This window comes from Oryctolagus cuniculus, chromosome 2 (genome assembly GCF_051225735.1).
Source record: "Oryctolagus cuniculus isolate XC-2025 breed Fujian yellow rabbit chromosome 2, ASM5122573v1, whole genome shotgun sequence".
NCBI classification, from domain to species: domain Eukaryota; kingdom Metazoa; phylum Chordata; class Mammalia; order Lagomorpha; family Leporidae; genus Oryctolagus; species Oryctolagus cuniculus.
Window position 1 is genome coordinate 112,221,631 of NC_142868.1, and position 19,292 is coordinate 112,240,922.

Here is a 19,292-nt window from a genome sequence, read left to right on the forward strand (position 1 = left end):
TGTATATGAGGAAAAACTCTGCGTGAACTTCAAAGGTTTTTGCACCCAAATAAACTTATTTTTTCATCCCGCTTGTGCAGGAACTTCTCCAAGTGCCCCGGTAAGTGCCGAGCTGAACCGCCTAAGGTCGGGCTTCAGAATGAGTGCAAGCTCACCCCATGCCCGCCCTGTCCCTCCCCCCAACACACAGGTGCACTGGCTCACTCGGCTTTTCCAACTGAGCACATTAAAGGCCTTTAAAAAGCTTCTAAAACGGTGCCTTCTACATTGCAGGCCTTTGTTCTTCTGTTTCTTTGTTCTTTTGCCAGCCCATGAGCTCAGGGGGCTGCCTTGGTGGTGGCGGTGGCACGGTGGTGACTGCGGCTGCCGGAGCCTGTGGAATGCAAGCGGAGGGTCCACAGCTGGCTAGGGGTGCAGGGGAAGCTGACGAGGCCAAGGGTTCATCTTCCAGCCTGCACGGCCCCCAGCCTGGCCACTGTGGGCACCCCAGTCTGCTGGTATCCACCGCAGCGTCTCCTTCAAAGGGGCCTCTTCTCCACCATACCAGGAGGCGCTGAGGCCCGAGGAGCCTTCCCCGGGGCCAGCCCCCCACTAACCTTCGCAGCTCTCCGAGGGGCCCCAGGACACTTTGGACACTTGACTTCCAGGTGCTAATGAGAGGTCCAAGTTGCAACGCGCTTTTTGGCCCTGCCAACCCTATGGTTTTCAGAGCCGGTTAGAACTTGTTAAGGTTAAAAAAAAAATGTATGCATTACCTAGTTGTTGTCTAGCAGCTTACAAAAACATGCACACTGCAGAATTATGGCCCGGACACCCCGCTGCTTGGGAAAGTGTTCAAAGCAGGTACTGCTCCTAAGCCTCCTCTTGTCTGGAACTCTAGCATTTGTTCAAAGCATGCTCTCTCGGCCTTGCCCACCTTCCACGGACAGACATCCCTCCTCCTCGAAGCAACGGGTTATTTGCTGTCTACAGATAAGTGCAGCCTGACCCCCACGGCCTGAGTTGCCTCTGCAGAAGGCAAATGTAGGCAACTTACACTGAAGACAATTCCAGAGGTCCTCCAAGCAATGAAACTGCTCGTGAGACCTAATATAGCCCAACAGTAGTCTAGCCTCAATGGAGAAAAAACTCAGCCACAGCCCTCAGCAAGGCAGAATTTTTATTTTTAACAGAACTCTTGATGCCCACCTTCTTTTTTTTTCTTTTCTTTTTCTTTTTTAATTTGCGGGACAAACACAGAGAGAGATCACCCATTTGTTGGTTCACTCCCCCAAGTGCCCACAACAGCTGGGGCTGGGCCAGGCTGAAGCCAGGAGCCAGGAACTGCTTCCAGGTCTCCCACATGGATGGCAGGGACCCAAGTACTTAGACCATCACCCAGAGGCAGATTTAAAAATATGATTGTTCTTGTACACTTTAAGTTTCAAAATGCTTATGTCTGACTATATGCTTTTTGTGTACATGGTTTTTAAAAATCATACCCATGTGTATCTTAAAAGAACAGAAAAGGTGATATCCACTGTGAAGTCAGAGCAAAAATCTCTACCTCTGATCATCCCGTCGGTAAAACGAGCATAATAATGTGTACCTGCCTTCCTAACAGGGCGTTAGGAGAGTTAGGGTAAAACCAGCGGTGCGCCGGGTTAAGCCGCCATGGGTGACACAGGCATCCTGTATTGTAGCACCGGCTGGAGTTGCAGCTGCTCCCACTTCCCTTCGTCTCCTTGCTACTGCACCTGGGAAATCAGAGGAAGACAGTCCAATTGCTTGGGCCGCTGCCATCCACGTGGGACACTTTGATGGCCTCAAGCTGGACCAGTCTTGGCTGTTGTGGCCATTTGCAGAGTAAACCAGCAGAAGGAAGATCTCTCCCTCTCCCCTCTCCCCTCTCCCTTCTCCCCTCTCCCCTCTCCCCCTCGTTTTGTCAGTCTGCTTTTCAAATAAATATATCTTTGTAAAAAAAGAAAAAGAAAATAAAAATAAACAAAATAACCACAATACTCAGCACTGAATAAGTGCTCAGTATATTTTGGTGATTGATATTATTAGTGTAATCAAAATTATAACTATGCTTCAAAAAGTTTGTGGATACAGAGTTAAAAGGTAAGCTTTTGGCACCAAAAGTTTCGAAATCCGTGAATGGTTTTTGATAGTACACATTTCCATGAACTTTTTGCAGAATACGTGCATTTCAAATTTTTATTCTGAAATGAAGTTTTAATTCCATTTTGGATGAGTCGGTGAAGGAGCCTCATATTAAAGTTTTTCATAGTCACGGTGACAATATGTCCTCTTATGACACATATATTTACTATTTCCTCTTTAGATATAAAATATTCATCAAGTTGACAGTATCTTTTTTAAAAAATATTTATTTATTTATTTGAAAGGCAGAGTTTCAGAGAGGCAGAGAAAGAGAGAGAGAGAGAGAGAGAGAGAGAGAGGTCTTCCATCTACTAGGTCACTCCCCAGATGGTCACAATGGCCAGAACTCCACCGATCCAAAGCCAGGAGCCAGGAGCTTCTTCCAGGTCTCCCACGTGGGTGCAGGGGCCCAAGGACTTGGGCATCTTCTACTGCTTTCCCAGACCACAGCAGAGAGCTGGATCAGAAGTGAAGCCGCCGGGACTGGAACCGCCACCCATATGGGATGCTGGCGCTACAGGCAGCAGCTTTACTCGCTATGCCACAGCGCCGGCCTAACAGTGTCTTCTAATCAAAAGCAAAATATTTATTTCATGTGCTTTGAGACAAACAGCTTAGCCCATTTAATGAGTGGGAGATGAAGCACCTTTGCTCTGAGATCTGATTCGGAACAAATGTGGTGCATGGATGAGGTTTTATTACATTTTTATCCTCTTACCTTGTAATTGCTTCAAGTTGTTTTCCTGTTGTGAGAGTGGTTTTTTTCCAGGGCAAATTAGGAGACCAAAATGATGTAAATGAAAGTCTGGATTAATGACAAATGATGTCAAAACCTGAGAATGTGAATGCAAAGTGTAGTTAAACTAAAAGGAAGTCAAATGCCAAAAAGCGTTTTAAGCTAACACCGCATTCCGAAGACTTGATGGCAAAGAACCTTGCTTTAAAGATGCACTGTGTGTCCGGTAATTGTGTCGTCTTGACCTCCAACTCTTCTTTAAGCCAAATGGACTCTAAAAAGTAAGGCAGTGCGGTTCTCGGGCTGTGCTCCAATGCACGAGCGGCGTGGGCTCTTCGCTGGTGCCCAGAGCAGGCCTTTGTTCCTCCATCGTCCTTGCCGGAGGCCCAGAGAAAAAGCTTCCAGCCTTCCCAGAAGTCCTGGAGGGATCCAAGTCCACGTGTTAGTGAAGGCCATGAGCTTTGCGGGCTGAGGGAGGGGTCACCAAATCCCATCGCCCCACTCCCAAGCTCCAGGGACTCCCACGTAGGGACTGCCACGTAGAGGCTCAGTGCAGAGCTAGGCCAGGGCGCTGCTCCTGTCCCTCTGCAGGTATTCAGAGTGCTTCCCCTCCCCCCAGCTCCCCACCCCACCTCCACCTCCCTTCTCTGACTTCTGCTGTCCTCCCTCCCTTTCCAGCTGATCCTTGCCTTCCCCGAAGTTTTTGAATGCCAGTGACCTAGGCCTGACCCAGCTGGTGTCCCATAGCTTAGAAGGCCTACAGATGTTCTCAGGGCACAGACTCATCTCAAAGTTCCTGGGGCTCCAGGGGCCTTGGTTTTTTTTCCTTTCCCTCTGCCTCCCTGATTGGCAGCCCCACCATCTCAGACCTCGGCGAACGGGCAGAAGCCCCAGCCGCTGTGAGCCTGGAAGCCCTTCCTACGTGGTGATAAGCCAGCTCTGGGTGCTGTGAGCCGTTTCAGGGGAGCCGTGTGCCAGCAAGGACTGTGCTTTTTTTTTTTGATAGGCAGAGTGGATAGTGAGAGAGAGAGACAGAGAGAAAGGTCTTCCTTTATGAAGTTGAAGTTGGTTCACCCTCCAATGGCCGCCACGGCCAGTGCACGGCGGCCCACCGCGCTGATCCGAAGGCAGGAGCCAAGTGCTTCTCCTGGTCTCCCATGCGGGTGCAGGGCCCAAGCACTTGGGCCCTCCTCCACTGCACTTCCTGGCCACAGCAGAGAGCTGGCCTGGAAGAGGGGCAACCGGGATAGAATCCGGCACCCCAACCGGGACTAGAACACGGTGTGCCGGCGCCACTAGGCGGAGGATTAGCCTATTGAGCCACGGCGCCAGCCAGGACTGTGCTTTGATCACAGCCTGATAAATAGCCTGGAGGTCTGACTCAGAGCCACACTAGGGAGATGATGCTGAGAGCGCAGTGAGCCCAAAGACAGGAGGCCATCCTGGCCGGCAGCCCGAGAGCTTCCATCTGGAGCAGTCACCTCCAGGCCTGCTCTGGCGTCACCCTCACCGAGCCTCCTCTTGGGTGGGAGACCCCAGTGGGAGCAGGGGGGCGTGCTCCTCTGCCGCAGCCTCGCTTTCTAGCCGAGCCCAGTCTTGCCAAATTAAAGCACAGCCAACGCCTGCGGTGTCACTGGGCCGGCATCTGCCAAAGCCTCAGGATGCCGACGCCTTGAACTTGGACCTCCCTGAGTTGCTTCCTTGCTGCAAAGCTGGTCTCCAGCGGCGACTCTGTTCACCTGCCTTGTAGCCCAACTTCACGGTCGCCTCCTCTTCACCTGCTGTCTGGGGCAAATTGTAGCGGCTCTTTGCTTGCGTGAGAGGCCACTGAAGCTAGGAGATTTTAGAAAATAAACATGATCTCACTAAACCCACGTGTTGACCCAGTTAGACCCTGCTGGCTCTCTCTGGCCAGGTGAAGATGGGGACTGTTTATAGATGATCCCATCTCTCCATGGGCTTTGAATATTTTCTCTTTCCCACTATTGTTGTTTCTGTGCGGGAAATTCCCCGAATTAAATGCTGAAAAGTAGCAAAGCTCTCCCAGGGAGGATTCCTGCCACACAAGAACGCATCTGTGGCTGCCGGTTCCCTTCAGTCTTCCTGTAGAGATGAAGAGGAAAATGCCACTCTCCTTTCAGTTGTGAAATTAAACTCTTATTTGACATGGAAGCCATGGCAGGAACTTGAGAGAATCATTCAACACTCAAAATAACTGAGAGCATGCCTACGGCGTCTGAGCATTTCTCAGTCATAGCAGTGCTCACGGCTCCAAGGCTGCAGAGGCGGGGTTGGGGGGTGGGAATCGGTGATTCGATTGAACGTTTTCCTCGTCAGCCCTTTAAATCTGAGACCAAGCCTTGTAGCTTCTAGGTTCCAATTTTTTGAGTATCCAAAGTGATGCCCCATGAAGACTACCATCCTCATTGAAAGAGTTGACTTATGGCTGTGCAAGAGTGGGATTCTGATAAGTGCAAATCAGGCTAGCTAATCATAAGGGAAGCTCTCCTGAACTTATCAAGCTGCCAGTTGACAGGCATATGGGCTGTTGAACCAGCAAGAGAATACACAGCCGCCCAACACGCATTCCCCCAATGCTCTGTACTGCAGCTGTTGCAAGCGTCACTCAACGTCTTTGCAATTATTTGTGTAACATTTTCCCTCCACCTGTGAGACCAGACCTTGTCTGCCTTGATCTCAGATGTACCCATCAAGGCCTGCCGTGTAGGTGGCACTTAATAAGCACCTGATGGATGGGTGGGTGGGTGGATGGATGGATGGGTGGATGGATAGATGGATGGGTGGATGGATGGGTGGGTGGATGGGTGGATGGGTGGATGGATAGGTGGATGGGTGGATGGATGGGTGGATGGATGGGTGGGTGAGTGGATGGATGGGTGGATGGATGGATGGATGGGTGGGTAGGTGGGTGGATGGATGGATGGGTGGGTGGGTGGGTGGATGGATGGGTGGATGGATGGGTGGGTGGATGGATGGGTGGGTGGATGGGTGGATGGGTGGATGGATAGATGGATGGATAGATGGATGGGTGGATGGATGGGTGGATGGATGGGTGGATGGGTGGATGGATAGATGGATGGGTGGATGGATGGATGGGTGGATGGATGGATGGATGGGTGGATGGATGGATGGATGGATGGATGGGTGGATGGGTGGATGGATGGGTGGATGGATGGGTGGATGGGTGGATGGGTGGATGGGTGGATAGATAGATGGATGGGTGGATGGATGGATGGGTGGATGGGTGGATGGGTGGATGGATGGGTGGATGGATGGATGGATGGGTGGATGGGTGGATGGGTGGGTGGATGGATGGGTGGATGGGTGGATGGGTGGGTGGATGGATGGGTGGATGGGTGGATGGGTGGATGGATGGGTGCATGGATAGATGGATGGGTGGATGGGTGGGTGGATGGATGGGTGGGTGGATGGGTGGGTGGATGGGTGGGTGGATGGATGGGTGGGTGGATGAATGGATTGAGCTAAGCACATTCATACTGTGGTCTTGCATCAGCTCCCCAAAGACAACATATTGGAGTAGCATGTTGACATAAGGTAGTTACAGAGAAATTGTTCTCCCTCCAGTGTAGTTGAAGAAACTCTTACAAGTGACGTTTAAGACATCCCTGAAAACAATGACCACATTTTCTGGTTAAATTCCTTTAACATGAACCCTTTATTGAGTGAACTTCTATGCTGACATTTTCTTGTCTTAATGCATTCTGGGCCTTATTCCCAGTTTTGTTCATCTGTTTGCTTGGTTGGTTGCTATCATGTCCCAGGATCTGTGTGGCAATGGGCTGCTTATAAATTTCACCTTGTCATACCCACCCGAGGTGTCCCTGCAGGGTGACACGTTAGCTTGGGCTGCCATAACCAAATCCCACAGACTGGGCGGCTTCAACCACTGACATTTATTTTCTTACAGTTCTGGATGCTGGAAGTCCATCGTGAAAGTGCAGGAAAATTCGGTTTCTAGTGCAGGCTGTCTCCCTGGCTTCTCAGATGAGCGCCTTCTCACTCTGTCCTCCCGTGGCCGTCCTCTGTGACACGCAGAAACAGAGAGAGAGGGAGAACAGGTTCTCTGTGTCTCTCCCTCTCCTTAAAAGAACACCAGTCCTATCAGCTCATGGCCTCACTTTTATGACCTCATTTCCTCTTAAATATCTCCTTAAAGATCCTGTCTCCAGATACAGGAGCTAGGGTTTCAACGTAGGAGGATATGTGTCCATAACACATTCCTAAGATGCTTCAGATTCTTTGTCTTTGAGGTGGGCATTGTGACCCAGTGGGTTAAGTTGCTGCCCAGGACAACTGTATCCCATATCAGAGATCCTGGTTCGAGTTCCACCTACTCCACGATTCTGATTCCAGCTTCCTGCCTGTACACCTGTGAGGAAGCACATGGGAGGAACCAAGTACTTGGGTTCCTGCTGCCCACATGAGACGCAGGTGGAGTTCCTAGCTCTTGGCTTCAGCCTGGCTTGGCCCTAACTTGCAAGGATTTGGGGAGTGAATCAGTGAATGGAAGTCAGTCTCTCTCTCTCTCTCTCTCTCTCTTCCTCTTTCTCCCTCACTCTCTCTGTCTACCTGTCAAATAAAATAAAATAGATAAATCTTTTTAAAAAAGGCAGAGAGTGTTTCTTTCTGGTGGGTTTCCAGACCCTGGCTCTAGGTGCCCTATGTTGGAGAGTATTTCTCTAGAAACATTTATCAGAGGGCATCGCATACTTTGCCGATCGGAGAATGAGCCAACACGAACCTTCCGAAGGGAGCTCCTGGGGCTCCCGAGAGGCTTCCTATGTGAGATGACACCTGCTTCCCTCCCCTGCAGCCCCTCTCTGCCTCCACAGTAGTTGCCCTGCTTCTGAGGTAGAGGGCCAGTTTGCTGACTTCCTCTTCTCTTTCTGTGTGGAGAGCTGGAGCCATCAGGTGTGAGGATGTGTGCTGATGTGGAGTGCACAGAGCACCGACTCTCGGCTCAGCCACTGCTTCGAGGCTGCCAAGGGCACCTGGGAAGGAGAGGCTGTCGCCATCCCTGGCATCTGGAGAATGCACATTCCCTGGCACAAGAGGGAGTCAGGGGACACTCAGTTTCTCAGATTCCCATGGGGCCAGCGCTGTGGCGTAACAGGTTAAGCAGTGGTCTTTGACACCAGCATCTCATATGGATGCCAGTTCGAGTCCCAGCTGCGCCACTTCTGATCCAGCTCCCTGCTAATGCACCGGAGAAAGCAGTGGAGGATGGCCCAAGTGCTTGGGCCCGGTCACCCATGTGGGGGACCTGGAAGAAGTTCCAAGCTCCTGGCTTCAGCCTGGCCCAGCCAGTTGGGGAGTGAACCAGCAGATAGAAGATTCTCTCTCTTGCTCCCTCTCTCACTCTTGTACTTCTCTGTAACTCTTACCAAAAAAATGAATAATTTTTTCAAATCCACATACTGGATTTTAAGAGTTTGTGGAAAAATGAAATTAAAATATAATGTAGGGAGAAAAAAAGAAGAAAAATGCGTGGGTAGGACTGGACTGAATCTGTTCCCGGTTACATGGTGCGGTGAAACTCACATCCCTGTTTTAAATGCCCAGCTTTCTTGTTGTGTGCAGGTGCCCTGCTCTGCCCCTCAGTTCAGGGGAGACTCTCATCCCTGGAGTGATCATTCTCAAAGCACCACAATCAGAAAGCAATAAGACTTCTTTTTTGGGTGAAGAGTTTTCTTTTCCCTCAGAAAAGAGTTCTACCCAGGATGATACCATATCCTTGCTTTCGAAGGGAATACATCTTTAAAAATAAATACTTGCTTGTCCCAGTTACAGAAATGGATCTCGTCAAATCCCAAGTACCTGATAGTCACCATTTGTGGATAGGAACTTGGAGGAGAGCTTTGCAATAAAAGTTATTGTACCCCAAACAGTTCACCTTGCCACAAAGGATACTTCGTTTCTGTGCTGAGAGACAGATGTTTCACTAAAATTACTCCTCTGTTATCTGTTCTTTCACAGTGAAGATGTTGTCACTTTTGAAAAATCTACTAATTATAACACCGTTATCCAACAAGAAGAAACAGTGAGTGTTGAATAAAATAGCTTGCCATAATAGACCAAGCAATAGGCAGCAAGTGTGTCTCTGTGTATAATTAATGCTTTTATTCTGATGTCCCCTTAATCATTCATTTACTTGACCATGTTTGTTAAGTATTCACTGCTAGGACAAGACATGGTCCCTGTCTTATGGAGTTTACTGTTCAACTGCACATTCACCATTTAACTGTGCTTCTTTAGCTATTAAAAAGGGTTATTACATTATAATTTATGTAACCATATTATATAGATTATGTAACCTGTATGTATCTAGTATAATATATAATAATTATATATAATGTATGATAATATATAACCAATATTATATGTTATAAAAATTTGTCTGAAGGTATGTATATTGTATTTATAGCTATTAGAATTAGGGCACAAGAATTAATAGCTGATCTACAATATTATGAGTTGAATTTCACTTCATTTTGTCCTTTATTGTCAATTTTAAATTTACATAGCAAAAACTGTGAGGTAGTAGTGTGAGTTCCCATATACATATACCCGTCATCCCATCTCCCCACTAACATTTCATGTTAGTGTCACAATTAAGGAACCACCCAGCTTCCCCCTAATTTTTTTAATCCAAACTCTGTTTATCCTTTCTACCCCTCCCCGCCCATAGGAATCAACATTCTGTGTTCAGATTGAGGTTTTTTTATTTTATTTTAGCTCCCCTATTTAAGGAAAAGCATGCAGTGTTTGCTTTTCTGTGTCTGGGTTGTTCCACTCAACAGGGTACCCTCCAGGGCCATCCATTTTGCTGCAAAAGCCAGGCTTTCGTTCCTTTTTATAGCTGAGCAGCAGTCTATTTATTGTGTGTGTATATGTGTGTGTGTGTGTATGTAGATCACATTTTCTTCATTCATCTAATGATGGACACCTTGGTTGAGTCCACGTTGCCTGTTGTGAACAGTGCTGCTGTAACATAGTGGAGCAGCTCTCTCTCTAATACAGTGAGTCCATGCCTTTTGGGTAGGATTCTACTTTAGATGGCCAAGATGACATAATACTTCAACATTGTCTTATCTTGGGCTGGTACAACAAATTCCTTAGTATAGCAGGCTGACAGTCTGAGAGCATCAGGTGCCCGCATGGCCGGGTTCTGGTGAGGGCCCTCTTCCGGACTGCGGAATGCTCACTGTGCTTGTGTCCTCACAGGTGGATGGAGAGCGTCCCCTGACCTCTTGTAAGACACTAAGGCCACCCTGAGGGCTCCATCCTCACGACCTAATTACCTCCCAAAGGCCCCACCCCTAGTGCTATCCCAGTGGGCTCAGGGTCTCAACGTATGAATTTGGAGAGACACAAATATTCAGTCTGTAGCAGATACTCTCTCATTGACAAATATCATTAACTGGACAGCCTTTTAAAAACCTGTTTTGTGACTGCACTCGGAGTGATGATTAGGGATGAAAGTTAGAATGCAAGCACACAAATAAGCAAACAGGAAGCTATACTCTCTGTACTTAAGTAGAACACAGTTTTCTAGCTGAGGGGTTAAACCAAACATGAAACATTAGGACAATGCTGAATGGGCAGTGCAGGGTAAGGATGGGGAGGGATCTCCAAAGTAGGGGGAGAGGGAAAGACTCATGGAGCAGAGTGAACGGGGAGAAGCAACAGTGATACGTTTGAATAATGTACATGAGTACTTTAAAAAGTTTGTAGAAGGGGCCAGCGCTGTGGCATAGCAGTAAAGCCTGCAGCTCCAGCATCCCATATGGGTGCCAGTTCAAGCCCCAGCTGCTACACTTCTGATCCAGCTCTCTGCTGTGGCCTGGGAAAGCAGTAGAAGATGGCCCAAGTCTTTGGGCCCCTGCACCCATGTGGGAGACCCTGGAGAAGCTCTGGCTCCTGGCTTCAGATTGGCCCAGTTCTGGCCATTGTGGCCATTTGGAGAGTGAACTAGTAGATGGAAGATCTCTCCCCCCACCCCCATAATTCTCTGCCTTTCATATAAATAAATAAATCTTTAAAAAAAAAAGTTTGTGGAAAATGGAATTAAAATATACATCTGTTTCAGTGCAAAAAATCTTTGAAATCCCTGCATGTTTTTTTTGTAATATGCATTTTTCCATGACCTTTTAAAAGATTCCTTATATGCATGGATCAAAAAATTTTGTACCAAAATAAAATAATCTATTAATTCCATTTTTTCATGAACTTTTGTCATTATTTTTAATGATTTATTTATTTATTTGAGAGGCAGAGTCAGAGAGAGAGAAGGAAAGAGGTCTTCCATCTGCTATTTCACGCCCTAAATGGCCGCAACAGCCAGAGCTGGGCCCATTCGAAGCCAAGAGCCAAGAGCTGCTTCTGGGTCTCCCAAGTGGCTGTTGGACCTAAGCACTTGGACCACCGTCCACTGCTTTCCCAGGCCACAGCAGAGAGCAGGATGGGAAGTGGAACAGCCAGGACTCAACCGGCTCCCATATGGGATGCTGGCACTGCAGGCAGTGGCTTTGCCCACTATGCCACAGTGCTGGCCCCCTCATGAGCTTTATGAAGTTCTGCCATCTTAAGTCCCACCCTCTCCCCAATGGCCATAGTCCATAGACTTATAGACACAGGTTATAGTGCCTTTTAGAATGCAATAAGAGGAGGAAGCTGCTGTACTCAGTCATGTGTCCTGGGACGTGGCTAAAAAGATGACACAGAACATTAACTTACAGTAACAGCATGAAGACCACACAGCCTATATGCTAGAAAATGCATTTGATTTCAAAGAAATAATGCATTGTGTAAATGATTTCTAGTGTGAAGATCATTCACCCATAAAGACAGACCAAGTGGAATCCCCTTTGTCTGAATTCAGAAGATGTCCATTTTGGGAGCAAGAGCTGGCCAAGAAATACTCCTATAAAATGGTAGGTTTGCCCTCTGGGAAGTTGGCTAGCTTTTCATGCCACACAATGCTTAATGCAGTAGATAGTTTTTTTGAAAAAAATATTTGTTTATTTTTATTTGAAAAGCAGTTACAGAGAAAGAGAGACAGAGAAAATCTTCCATCTGCTGGTTTACTCCCCAGATGACCACAGAAGTCTGGGCTGGGCCAAGCCGATACTAAGAGCCAGGCGCTCCATCTGGGTCTCCCACATGGGTGGGATAGCCCAAGCATTTGGGTTATCTCTCATTGCCTCCCTTAGTGCATTAGCAGGGAGCTGGATCAGAAGCAGAGCGGCCTGTGTAGTGGTGAAATAAACCCTGGAAATCTATGGGTCAACACCGCAATGAAAGCTAGAAGGATTAGAGCTGGGGGTGGGGGGCAGCACTCCCTAGGAGTAAAACCCACCATGGCGCAGGTGAAGAGCCCAGCTGTTGTCACAACTGAAACACAGCAAGAGCGACTCTGAGTGCTTCACGAGGGTCTTTGAGGGTCGGCTCTTTTTTTGAAGAGGTCTGAAAGCTGAAATAATTTCCCTGTCCTTCCTAGATGGCCTTTCTTGCTGATGAGTACTGCAACTATTGTCGAGACATCTTACAAAGTGTGAAGAACCAAGAACTTGACAGGGTAGGGTTTTCTCTCTTAAATACAAGCATTTACAACCCATCATTAGCCATTAACCATTTCTCTCAAATGGACCCCTTGAGGGATGTCTGTTGGAAGCCATTGCACTAAAGTGCTTACACTGCCTCTGCTTTGTGAAGTCTTGAAGGTGACATTGAAATTCAAGTTCATTCAGTTGGGAATTCTCCAAGGTGCTAATATGGATGACTTTGTACTTTAAATATGATTTCAGCTTTTTTATATATATCCTCATTCTAGCTGGTTTCTAATAAAATATTAGTAATACGATTCACCTCGGAATTATCAAGCATACACAAAAGCCATTTTATTCATACATGCTAACTGGAAAAGAAGTAGACTTTTGAAATAGGGTGATCTAACATGGGTATTAAAGTAATTCGATTTTATTCTAGAACTGACTGTGAAAACATAAAGAAATCTTTCAATATTCTGAATTTCATCTTTTGCAGTATTAGATAAAAACCCAGGGAAGTATGGGATAGGAAAAAGATTCCAGGTGGAGCACATGGCATAGGCCAACTACATATTCAAACGGAGCTTCTAAGCACTTAAGCTGTTGGTGATAAGATTCATGAATGCATTTTAGTGCCTACTTGGTAGACCCAGATGTCTACAGAATAGCCCTTGGGCTCTTAACAAAATATTAGAAAACGCTGGGTGTCTAATGGAGTCCTTCCTTCCTCGACTCGCCAGATGTGTGCTTACTTCATTCCCTGTGGCCAGCACCATTTCTGGGACTAGGAAGGCATCTTGCAGAGGGCTGGAGAAACTTACCTGGGCAAACTCAGAAAAGTCTGTGGAAAATGGAACTGATAGGCAAGTTTATTTTGGTGCCAAACATTTTGGACATCCATGCCTGGTTTTTTCCATCATATGCAATTTCCATGACCTTTTTCGAAGACCCCTTGTGTGTATGAATTTCAAAAAAAAATTTGCAAAAAAACAAACATTTTTTTTCATGCGATTTTCCATGAACTCTTGTAGACTTAGTAATAAAAGGGGCAATTTAGCCAATAGACATGACACAGTATGGTAGGTTCTAGAGTAACCATCTGATTAGAATATTCCAAGTGTCCAGAGAAGAATGACAAAGGCTGGAGGGTTCCCCCAAGAGCAGGCCGTGTGACTGCCGACTCTGGTAGGAAAGCAGAGCTCAATGGACAGAACATGGGTAGGAAAAAGATTCCAGATAGACTCCACGGTGCAGGCAAAGGCAGCAAGATGTGCAGAGGCATAACATGACACACAGTGCGCTGTGAAGAGATTCTGTTATCTCTCAAAGGGAGAGAGGGAGGGACATGGGAAACTCAGCAGGCACTCGAAAGGACCTCGTGTGCCTCCCAAGGAATTCCGATTTGGTGAGAAGACGCTGGGGAGGAGGGTGGACAGTCACATGGGTTGGGTGGCCAGGAGATTTTTGTCCCAGTCAAGGTGAGAAGTTATGAGGACTGGATGTGGGGCCATGCCGGTGAGGGCAGAGAAAGCAGGCAGAGGTTCAAGCAGTGGTTCTGAGCTGGGCACAGCAGGACTGCATGGTGCTGGACGTGGACAGTGGCTGTCTCTGCTCAGACCACCAACCCCAAAATTACCAACCTGTATGTGAAAGGCCCACTGTGCCCCGTGTTGTGTTTTCTCTCTGAGTCTTTGGCAAAGTCTTCTTTGGAATAAATGCCCTTTGAGAACAAGATTTCAAATGGGGGGCCGCTCTCTTGCATCTCGGGAGTTGACGCCACCTTGGCAGCACGCACCTGGGAATGGCTTCTTGCCTGGAGTTCCTGGTGAATCCCAGCACCAGGCAAGATAACGGGGCCATGATACTTCAGGATATTTGAGCCTGTGCAGATCCCCAAAGGACAAGAGCCTTTATTCACCGGCAAACTCAGATTGACCCCCCGATTCAAGAATGGGATCTGGAAAGACCACAAGGGGCAAAGCAAAGTAAAGCAAAGAGGCTGCCATTTTGTTCCACCGCCGAGTTGTCCACAGTCCTCCTGCATGGGGTCTTGGGTGACTCTCACCAACGTCCTTAGATTAAACACCATGACACCTCTCTGAGCTCAGAATTGACCCAAGTGGTCAGTCCCTCAACACCCTTGTATTCTCAGCTCCCCTGGGCCCCTCTGGCCCGATCTTCATCCTGTTATTAGCAACCAGAGCCCCCTTGTGGTCAAAAACAGCTTTGCTTCTGGAACACTACCTCAAGAAAACTTGTCCCACCTACGTGGACACCTCCATTTTCCCGCCGACGGGTTGCGGGGAAGAATCCTTTGCTGACAGGCTAAGCTTTTACATGACTGGAACAAAATTCAGCCCTCGTCATCTGGGGCTCGTGAAGTCTATATGGGGGATTAGGATTCACAAGGCGCAAAATAAGTTTCCACTGATGGACAGTTTATTCACTTATATCAGGTGGAGGACCTTCTTAGTTCCTTCTGGAAGTCTCTGCAGCAAGACATGGTCATGCTTCTGTCACTGCCTGACGTGTGCCAGCTCTTTAAATGCTATGACGTCCAGCTGTACAAGGTAGGAAGACCGCTGGGCCTCTGGTTTGAATCATTTCCAGACAGTGTTACCAAATGCTGGGGTTGGGACCACAGCCCAGCCCTCCTTCTCTGCTGTCTCCCTGGGTCTGGGGTCCCCGGAGGAGTAACTGGCAGAGTTACTTTTGATCTTGGCTTTTACTTGTCTTGTTACTTTTGATCTTGGCTTTTCTGAGTTACTTCGCCAAAAGAAACAGCCGGCACAGGGGGGCGACCTGTGGTTGCAGTACTGATGAACCCTGGATTGAGTCAAAGTTCTCTCTCTGGTCATTGTCATCAAAGAAGGCGTTTTGCGATGAGTCATCGGCATAATGGCTTGAGAGCAGACCTAACGCCCAGGGCTTTGGTTTTGTCTGCTTTGTTTCTGAAGTTCTACCTCCGGCTTGATTTTTGTACTTTGGTAGTCTTGTGGGCATCACATCTGTAGTGAACATGTGTCCTGCTTCTCCTGGTCACGAACCTTGCCTTTCACTTTATTATTTTTTAGGAATAAAATACAGCGCTTCAAAGTTTTGAGCACAAAGAGGGAAAACTGGAGGCTGGGTTCAGCCCTTGCATGTATTTGGGGTGCTCCACCTCTTATTCACTCCTCAAATGTCTGCACCAGCCGAGTGTGCCCAGGGCTGAAGCCAGGAGCAGAAAACCCAATCTAAGTCCCCCAACTTGGGAGCCATTGCCACTGCCTCCCAGGGTGGGCGCTGGCAAGAAGCTGGAGTTAGGGGCCAGAGCCGGGAGCTGAACCCAGGCGCTGGGGTCTGAGCCGGCTGAACGCCCACCCCAGTGGTGACGCTTTCGTTGTAGGGGATTGAAGACATTCTCCTCCATGACTTTTTGGAAGATGTTTCTATCCAGTACCTGAAATCTGTCCGGTTGTTCAGTAAGAAATTTAAGCTTTGGCTTCTTACTGCCGTGGAAGGATTTCCGGCTCTCTTACAGATCTCCAAGCTCAAAGGTAGGTTCAAACCAAAACCCAAACAGAAGAACTCCTCCATTCTCCCAGAATGGCTGTAGTATCTAACACTGCCCTTGGGGGATGCCTTTTGCCTGTTGCACTCCTTTCCCCCTTGTGCACTAAACAGACCAGGGTTTCTGACTTTTCCTTCAGCGTCCCTGCTAGATTCTTGGGCCGATCCATCCACACCCTTTTTACTGTTCCCCCAATGAACAACAGGGATTCTTGGCAGGTCCAAGAGATCAGAGACATGGAAAAGGTGCTGTTGAAAAGAGAGGATCTGGCCACGCCGCCAGCCAGCGCCCAACGCGTCCTTGCCCACTCTCTCTCGAGCAGGTGGACCAGGGCTGTGGCTCCAGTGGCCGTCTTACTCCTTTCTGCTTTGTGCCAAGAAAGTCGCTTTCTGTTTAGAAATCTCTCCTGTTTCCTCCACTGCCTCACACCTCCAGGACGGTCCCCAGGACATTCACTTCTTTCTAGCCTCCGCCTCACCTCTGTCTCCCTGTCGACTTCCTAAAACACTGCTCCCTTCTGTCTGGCTGCCAGGTAGAGGTCCCTGAATACAGGTTTGAGCAGTCCCTAACCCAAAAATCCAAAACTCAAAATGCCCTCAAACCCCAAACTTTTGAATGCCGACATGACACCACAAGTGGAAAACTCAGTGCTTGACTCTATAGGATAGGTTGCAGCCAAAAGGCAGGTGCACTGAAAATATTGCATAAAATTCCTTCAGCCTATGCGTACCAGGGCTATACGAAATATAATGGATTTCGTGTTTAGGCTGGGTCCGTCCCATGACCAAGATATCTCCTTATACATTTGCAAAGATTTCAAAATTGTAAAAAAGCGACATCTGAAATGCTCTCGATGGCAGACATTTCCAAGCAGGAAATGTACCGCTTCCTCCAGGCTGCCCTCCTACTCAAGGCTGCAGCTGCGTCCTCCTGTGGCCACTGTCCCAGCCCTCCATCACCCTCATCTCTTCGTGCCCCCTTCAACAGCTCAGGCCTTTAAACACCAGCCACGCCTGCGGCGAGGTTGCCACGCCAGACGGTTCTGGAAATGCCCTTTTTCCCCCTTGAGACTTGGTGAGGTTTTCCCGTCATTGCTTATAGCTCTTCCCATGCCCCCTCCCCAGCCGGCTCAGGACCACCCCTCACCAAACCAACACCAATGACTCCTTCACTTGCCGTGAGTCTTGCTCATCCACGGCTCATCCACGGCTCCACCTCAGGCCCCCTCTGTCTCTCTCTCCCTAGGGACCCCCCCATCCACCAGTGTTTCCCAGCTGTGTGAGACTGGTGGTCCCCAAAAAGCCTTTTGTTGCCTGTGTTCTCTGTGCTTGGAACACTTCCACACACCCCCACTCTGCTGGCTTACTCCTGCCTATGTGTGAGAGCCCAGATTAAATGTCACCTCCTCAGAGAAGCCCTCCCTGATGCCACCCTCCAGCCAGGCCTCTCCCTTCCCAGAAGTCCCTGCTTTCTCTCCCCTGTGCTTTCACGTTGCAGGAGGAGCACAGAGGTCAGTGTTGCGTTGTTTGCCAGACTAGGGACATTCAGGAGGACAGCAATCCTCTACGCTTTCGCTTTTCTTCTTTCCTTTTCTTGTGATAATTTTATAAGGAGATGGAAAAGTTAAGGGTTCCTGGGGGAAATTCCTAAATCACTTTGAGCATCTTAGACTGTTCAGGCTGCTGCTACAGCAAAACCCCGTCATGTACCCTAAGATGGTATGCCGGTCAGTGGCAGACCACTGTACAACAGGGGTCCCCTGAGATTCTCCTGGGGTGCAGGAGTAGCACCCTGATTTGCGTAAGCACTCGATGTGATGCTCCCAGAATGATGAATTCACACAGTGAACGTTCATCAGCGTGATGTGTGACCATGCCATGAGTTGGGGAGCTTCTAGAAATTTTATGTATTTATTTTTAAAAGATTTATTTAATTTGAAAGTCAGAGTTACACAGAGAAGGAGAGGCAGATAGAGGTCTTCCATCTACTTGTTCACTCCCCAATTGGCCGCGACAGCCGAAGCTGTGCTGATCCGAAGCCAAGAGCCAGGCGCTTCCTCCAGGTCTCCCACGCGGGTGCAGGGGCCCAAGGACTTGAGCCATCTTCTGTTGCTTTCCCAGGCCTTGGCAGAGAGCTGGATCGGAAATGGAGTAGCTGGGACTTGAACCGGCGCCCATATGGGATGCCAGCGATGCAGGCTGGGGCTTTAACCGGCTATACCACAGCGCCAGCCCCCTAGAAATTTTTAAAAAGAGAAGGAAAAAGAAAAAAGGCAAAAGCTTCCCACCATTTAGGAGTTTATGAAGTTCGATGCCAAGGCGCCAGCAGATTCCGGGTCTGCTAAGAGAAATATGGGCGCGTTTCTCAGTTGTATGTCAGCTTTTTGGTTTGTCCTCACGGAGTGGAAGGAGCCAGGGGTCTCTCGGGGTGTCTTTCATGAGAGCACTAATCTCATAAGCAGGGCTCGCAAAGGCACTTTGAGGGTGGGGATTGAGCGCAGGAACTTAGAGTGGGGGTGGGGGCATCTAAGTGCACCCCGGGCAGATGCTGGGGCTGTTTCCCTGGCACTTGGGGACTTTAGGTCCGGTGGCCCCTGCCAGATCTCCCAGCACTTGGGAAGGGTCAGGGGCCAGGGAAGGGAAAGGAAGGGGAGGGTACACATGAGGCAGCAGTGCCTCCCCCACTCAGCCACGTGCGCCTCCTCCCCACCTGTCACGGGAGAACCCGAGCTGACGGTATCAGTAACGGCTGCGTGTGTTGCGCTTCACAGAAGTCACTGTGTTTGTCAAAAGACTCAGAAGAAAGACGTACCTTTCCAACATGGCTAAGGTAGGCAGCGGCCCACTGGACGGAGCGGGGGGGGGGGGGCAAGCCATCTCCTGCAGTGGAAGCAGAAAGCCGCAAGTGTCCCCTAGGGTCAGGCCGTCACTTCTGCAGGGAGGCCATTTCCACACACCCAGCAAGCAGAGGGCAAAAGACAAGGGAACAGTGTTGGCCCCTGGCTGGGAAGGCCTGGTGGGCACATGACGCTCAGCCAGAACCCACCCCCCAAAAAGGCTCCAGACACCTCAGCTCTCCCTGTGTGGGAGGGAAAGAGGATCGACAATGGAGGTGCTGGTGGGAGGTGCCACGTGGTAGCAACCTGGACCAGCTGGTGCGCAGGGCTTCAGAGCAGAGTCCAGGACCGATGGACAGACCGACAGACGCTCCCCGCCCCCACCCAACGTGGGACCCTGTAGCTCAGTGAGTCCAGGCCGTCAGGCTGCTC

The 19,292-nt window shown here is 48.9% G+C and overlaps 1 protein-coding gene across 1 annotated transcript in view; it reads left to right on the forward strand.

Annotated features, from left to right (window-relative positions):
- RFX8 (regulatory factor X8) overlaps nucleotides 1-19,292 on the forward strand; it is a 62,819-nt gene that overhangs the window by 24,905 nt on the left and 18,622 nt on the right. The window contains exons 5-10 of the mRNA XM_002710010.6: nucleotides 8,900-8,963; nucleotides 11,746-11,856; nucleotides 12,423-12,500; nucleotides 14,928-15,041; nucleotides 15,860-16,010; nucleotides 18,795-18,853. Of these exons, the coding sequence (XP_002710056.4) occupies nucleotides 8,900-8,963; nucleotides 11,746-11,856; nucleotides 12,423-12,500; nucleotides 14,928-15,041; nucleotides 15,860-16,010; nucleotides 18,795-18,853 (577 nt within the window). The remainder of the gene's footprint in view (nucleotides 1-8,899; nucleotides 8,964-11,745; nucleotides 11,857-12,422; nucleotides 12,501-14,927; nucleotides 15,042-15,859; nucleotides 16,011-18,794; nucleotides 18,854-19,292) is intronic.